The sequence below is a fragment of the Eucyclogobius newberryi genome, unplaced genomic scaffold (genome assembly GCF_026437365.1).
Source record: "Eucyclogobius newberryi isolate DKJ021-1_F unplaced genomic scaffold, fEucNew1.0.hap1 SCAF_9, whole genome shotgun sequence".
Lineage (NCBI taxonomy): Eukaryota > Metazoa > Chordata > Actinopteri > Gobiiformes > Gobiidae > Eucyclogobius > Eucyclogobius newberryi.
Genome location: NW_027316532.1, coordinates 31509264 through 31515817, shown reverse-complemented (window position 1 = coordinate 31515817; position 6554 = coordinate 31509264). Strand labels below are relative to the sequence as shown.

The 6554-nt window shown below is 39.3% G+C and overlaps 1 protein-coding gene across 2 annotated transcripts in view; it reads right to left on the bottom strand.

Moving 5' to 3' along the window:
* osbpl9 (oxysterol binding protein-like 9) overlaps positions 1–6223 on the bottom strand; it is a 19902-nt gene extending 13679 nt beyond the window's left edge. For both annotated transcript variants that reach the window (XM_072439515.1, XM_072439516.1), the window contains exons 1-3: positions 6077–6223; positions 4501–4551; positions 3383–3461 (exon numbers count right to left, since the gene is read on the bottom strand). In XM_072439515.1, coding sequence (XP_072295616.1) covers positions 3383–3461; positions 4501–4551; positions 6077–6187 — 241 coding nt within the window. In that variant the 5' untranslated portion in view covers positions 6188–6223. The remainder of the gene's footprint in view (positions 1–3382; positions 3462–4500; positions 4552–6076) is intronic.
* Between the last annotated feature and the right edge of the window lie 331 nt (positions 6224–6554).

Here is a 6554-nt window from a genome sequence, read left to right as displayed (position 1 = left end):
AACCCATTAGTTTAACAGATCAAAAGTAGCAAAGTAACGTTTTGAAGTGACAGGAACCTTTGTCAAACTAACTTATTCAGTGTAACATTTGACACATTGTCATGTCACTGATTGAAAGTAGTTAAGTGGAGTTTAACTTTGTTCAATAAGTGACAGGCCTAGTAGGAGTTTAATGTTTTTATTGTGTTCATCTTCAGTGGCAGCGGTAAAGCAGAGTTACAGTACAAAAGCTTTTATAGGCGTTAAAAGCCAAAGCAAAGGCCAAACCACTCAGACACTGCTGCCCTCGCACAGAACAGGACCAGATCACTGCAGATAATGTCGTTTGTCTTCACCGTGACAGAACAGTGGCAGCTCCAGAGCTACTTGACAAAATACAGTACAGGGGAAATTATGTTAAATCAATATATTTTCCCTCCCACTGACGGGGCAGGGAAACAATTACAACCTTTAATCTGAGAAATATAAACCTTATGTCTCATGCAGTGAAGGGCGAAACAGATCAATTTGACAAAAACTTTCTCCTTAAACCTTTATTACTAGAATTTAATACTATATCATAGTCACAGATTGAAAAAAACATGTTTATACCGGTGAAAAAAACAAGGCATGAGAGATAGTCTGTATTCGAAGTAGAAAAAGGTGAGTAAACAGTCGATGTGAACTTTGCCGTAACCCGATTAGAAACATGTGAAATTGTCACTCGTGACTTTCTAGTTTGTTGCAATTTTCTTTTATCAGGAGCGTCACAACAGTATCAAAATGTTTTTTGTGTGGCGCAAAACTAAAATCTTTATCGCCAGTTTGATTCAAGGACTGTTTGGTAATAAAGTTACTTCATATCTAGGAATTTCAAGATTATTTTGCTCTGCTTTTTATCTGGCTGTTTCTGTCATACCATTAATTTATTTTAATATGACTTCTACATATATTATGACACATTAAATGATGAAGGTTTTGAGACGTGGAGTCTAGTGGATCCACAGGCACTGGTCCTGAAGAAGGCTGAGTGCAAAACACCACAAACTAAGTAAGTCCAGCTGTTTATGTCTAATTCTCTTTAGAAATAATGATTTGTAATCGTTACTACTTTAATTAGCCTGTATTTTATTACCATTTATTTTTTGTCCTTAGTCATTATATTGTAATTTGCACGCTACTGTGTCCAAGCAATTTTCCTCGAGCATCAATAAAGTTTGTCTAAGTCTAATTCACTTTATCATTCATAATGTTTGTCAGACTAAAAGGAACAGTGATCTAGATTAATTCAAATGAATGTGGGTTTTCGCTTGTCACTGTTGGTCATGGTGTCAATAATTGTGAATAATTGCTGAACTGTGAAGATTCTCCTCATAACACTAAGAAGTGACATCCTCATTAATAATATATGAATCATATGGTTGATTTTTCTCCAACAAATTCTTCACCTCTGTATATTCCAAAATGTTTAAAGGTACAAAATAAATAAATGTGTTATAATTGAATGGTAAAAACAAAACAAAATAGTGAAAATGCTCAATAGTGAAACATCCTCGTCAAGACCAATGTGATTTTAAAAATGCTTGACTCTGAGCTGTGTAAATGATGGCTACGGCGGCGCAGGAGTGAGCAGCAGGAGCTCGTCTGATGCTGAGGCAGGAGTCAAAACACTCATGGAGAGCAGAGAGGGGAACAAGGAGAAGGGGTAGCTAAAGGGCTATCAGGCTGCTCTGATGCATCGTCAGGGGAGAAGAACTGATGAATAATGGATGCTTCCTCTAAATAGAAAAGAACACACATCTGCACAAGGCACAGTGACCAGTTAGCTTCAAAGTACTGTTCAGAATACTGTCAAACTATACACTAACAGACAAATTTATCACATAACATTTCATATAATTATCTTCAGGTCATGTTATTCTACATCTCGAGCAACAAAAGCAGGAAAGGTAGAGCGGTTAAACAATACTACTACTAAATATTTTTACTAAAACGAGCCAGATGCCTGTACATCATGATAATTTGTGAGACCAGCCACATTATAGGATAATAGGCAGGATCATTTTACAGTTACACCAAAAAATCCGGCTCAACGTCCTGTGCATCATCTGAAATCCAAGCTAGGAGCTGCAGTAGCTCGAATCTCTTGTTCAGCACGAATTAATGCCATTATACCACAGCTGAAAATGCAAGTCAATCATAAAGAAACATAATTAGAAGGACAAACACAGAGACTATACACGTTACTGATTTGATCAAAAGTCCATTCAATATTACAAAGAGGACATGAGGATGTTAGCGCACTAGATCTGTATGTATTATGAATAAGGAAATAAGCCCAACATAAACGCATCCTATATTTACAATTGTGAGCCATTTCCGTGACCGTCAACAAACAATTAAGTCTAAGATCTATACGCGGCATCCAGCTCCACCCAAAAGAACATCCCAGAAGACAAACACCGCCACAATCGCCTCACTGTAGCCGCGTCCAGAGCTGGCACACATGCGGACTGTGAGACATGCACCGTCTTCTTACCCTTGCGTTTGTAGAACCACAGCATACAGCTTCGGAACACAGACATGGGACAGGGCATGGAAGAGGTGAGAGGAGCCAGGGGCCCATAGACTGTGGTGGGTGACCCCCCAAAAATGGGGTAAAGCTCGATGGTGTTAAGGGGCAATGGACACAAACGCAAGGACAGACATGGAGTAAAGACAAACAGATGCTTGGTAAAGAGTCAAGACCTGATGTAGCATTAGAACAAAAAAGGACGTCAGTGTGTCAGCGGAGTGGACTGAGCGGCTCCTTTTCAGCTGGAGGAAGCAGGGCAGGAGGGGGGGGGCGATGCTGGAGGTAGAAGCCATGAAACAACCAGTCCCCATAGAGTGAGTGGTTGTGCAAGCAGCGGCCTGTAGCAAAAGACGAATGGCTGAGGCAGAAGAGACCTGAGCTCAGCCTCCAAGCTCAGCACTATTCCTAGATTATTCCCAGAGGCTCAAGTGCAGACACACACAAGCAGCAGCAATCTTCCTGCTTTAGCCACGGTCAGAGAAAATCTTACATGCTCCTTTTAAAAAACAGCCAGAGCAAGTTTATTTACAAAAACAACCAAACAACCCTCTGTCCAACGTCATGGAGCTTGGAGAATGTCCAGAGGAGGAAGGCAGAAAACACTCCGGAGGAGGAAGGCAAAACAGCATGCTACGGCATTGTGTAAATGTCCATGCGCTTCCTGGCATTAGAGCAGACCAATCCGGAACTTAAAAGGCGGGAGGAAGAGTCAGAGAGGCAGGGAGGATGAACGAGAGCGAGGAAGGGAGGGATGGCGAGAGAGGAATGGCAGAAAGAAGCTCGCAGCAAGAAGTCAACCAGGAAAAATAAACCAGCGAGACATTTTACCTTGAAAATGGAAGGTCTTCTGATCCACAGTGATAGTGAATGTGCTGTCGTCCTCGTCATCAATGCCAATGACAGCACCCTGGGGAGAAGAGGGGACGAGGCGGTGAGACATACTCCACGGTGCCCCTGCCCAACACGGACCCGCTTTACGTCATAACAAACACAAAAAGACTCAAGCTTATCTCAGCCTCACACTCGCTCACTCAAAAGCTGATGATAGCCAGGCGGCGGCCACTCACGTTCAGCAAATGACATGTGCAGGCTTTTGGGACACAGGGCAGACAGAGGCAGGGCTAAGGGTGGAGTTTGGGCAAAAGGAGGAAGGGAAAAAAAAGCAGGATGGGTGGAAATGTGAAAGTGCCAGGACTTGTTTTGTGTGGAATATAAAACGTTTTTCTACACGTTTCTAAGTTACCGAAGAGACATTCTCTTCGTCTCCTGTTGTGTCTGGCATTAATGACATTTTATAGAATGTGCGCATTTTCTGAAACACTTTGTGCAAATGACCAGCGTCTGTGTTACAAGATATGCAAGTAAACATGTTCAAGAGATATATTGATTTTACTGATAATCACAATAATTATTTATTTACAATGTTTAAAAAACAACAACACACACAAAAACTAAAAAATGTCAAAGTAGTTTTTCATTTGGTTCTCAATCAGCTGAATGTGCTCCTTTCTTTGTGTTGGGAGCTACTTGCTTTGTAATAAAAGGTAAGTGTCGGTATTTGAAATTAGGAGGAGTTTGTGCATCATATGTTAGCTTAATTTAAACTATTAAGATTATGAAAACATATTGATCAGATATGTCTGTAACATGTGACCAAATAGAAGTGAATTTGTCCACAGGTGAATTCATAACATGAAACTGGTTCTCTAAGCACAGGTTGAAATGCTGCCATCTAGTGATCATTAAAGAACACTGGAAGCATAGACTACAAGGATGTTCGGTGTACAGTACTTCCAATGATAGTGTAAAATTCACAATAAAAGGCTGGAGAAAATCTGAATCAGCCAAGTGATTGTTTGTTTAACGAAAAAAATAACTAAAATGTCCGAATGTTTCAAGATTTTCTGAGAAAAGGTTTTACTAGTTCAAAAGTAAAATGAACCCACCCGCAGTCTTACACAGCCTCTTCTGGATCCTCGCATCATCTTATCTTTTGACTGAAAAACACAAAACAAAGACCAACTTATAGTCGGTAATCTGTTCATTCACATCCAAGTAATCTGGACATTTAGTTCAGTGTATTGTAAACACACCATATGCGGCTGATAAAAAGGATTATCTTATCTAAAATTGCAAAACGGAGTAAAATATTCATGTTCCAATAGAACAGAAAAAAATGAGGGAAATAACTATGATAATTGCAATTTTTCAGACAAGCACGGCGGACAGCGGTCGGCCATATATTGGAAATTAGATCCTATCATGAATGTTGTTTTGAAAATATGCAAACTCTGAATATCAACTATAGCGAATATACCGTAGTAAAAAAGAAAATGCAACAAAACAGTTTTTTTAAAACCTTTCAAATAAGGGTATATGGTGATAATTCTGCATGTTTGTTTGACAATTAAATCTAAACTAATATGTTTAAAGACGTGTGTTAATACATTTCTGTTGCATTCACATAATTTTGCCTGAATATCAATATCTGGATACTGGATAAATACTTCCCACCCCTAAACTAAGATTTGCAATTTATTCACGTTTTCCCTCGGAGTACATATTTTTACTTTTTTTTCACACTTTTTTTAACCAAGAAAGTTCCATTAAACTTACAAATCTTTTTGAAGAGAGTCCTGCCCAATATCTGGGGAAATAACATTGGAGAGACAACCCTTAAATTTTGACTGCTAAACTAATATTATTAATCCAATGCAGGTAACAAAACATTTATTACTACGTATGTTTTAGCAATAAAACCACAATATAAAAACATGGAATATATTTTACACCAAAAGATGAATATAAGTTTGTGATCCAAAATATTAAAAAAGGCTCAACACGTGGATTTTCTATGATCTGTATAGATAAGAGTTTATGTGCGTGTGTGATGCACCACAATACAAATGTCGTGAACTGAACACAACTTATTGATTAAATTCTGAGTAATCTCTTTTGATTGTTTACTTTTGATATATTTAAGTAATCTTGTCAGTTAAACAGCCCAGTGTCCTGAATACTAATGACAGTGTCATTACAACACTGGGGCTTGTTTGTTACACGTTCATAACGCTATCAGACATTTGTAAGGAATCCTATGGAGAAGAAAAACAGTGATCGCCACACAACACAAAACCGGCTAGTGGGTGTGCTAATTTAAAAAAAATGTTATTCAACAAGTTACTTTTACGAGAGTAGTGCGTATAAAATCAAGCATTTTATATGATTCTTGCGTTGATGGCATTTTCAGAAATTCGCCACTGTATCATCTGTATTGACCATTTCTAATAGCTAAGAAGCTAACATGGCGGAAGTAAACCTAATTGGACACATCTGATTGGCTTAACTGTCTCCAGGGGCCGCTGTGATTGGTGCAGCTGTGAAGCCTATGCCTAAAGACACGCCCTTGTACCAGCTGAGACTCAACTCCAGACAAATACAAGGCCAATCCTGCCTGAGCTACACAAGTACAACTCACTTTGGCTTTACAGTTTATCATGAACAAAACGGAGAAATACAAACCGTATAGTAAGAGAGCAGCCCAGCATTGTAGTCTAAAACAAACCAACGATACTGCCAGCCTTTCATAACGTTGGTCCACTTGCTGAGCGGCCCCTCCATGATGGACGCCATCTTTACCACAGTGACGAATGGGAGGAGCCGGAAGTGGTTTGGGCCATTCACTGTGTACGTCAGAGCCGTCAGAGCTTCTCAAAGTGTGGGGCGCGCCCGTTTCAAAATTCTCAAGGAATGTCAGCAACTGAGAGCTCATCATTCTTTTCACCGTGCAGAAGTTAGTTTCACGTTGGGAATTCGCCTCCAAATCTACAACAGAAGCTTCCTCTGAGTATTACTGTAGCAGGGGAGATGAGAGCGTTTGTTTAAACATATGTTATGATATATTTATGGAAAAAAACAAAAACAAGATTAAGTTTAAATCCAAATTGTTAGTCACCAATCCTAGTCTTTTTACTTTCTCAATTTGACCCGTTTATATAAT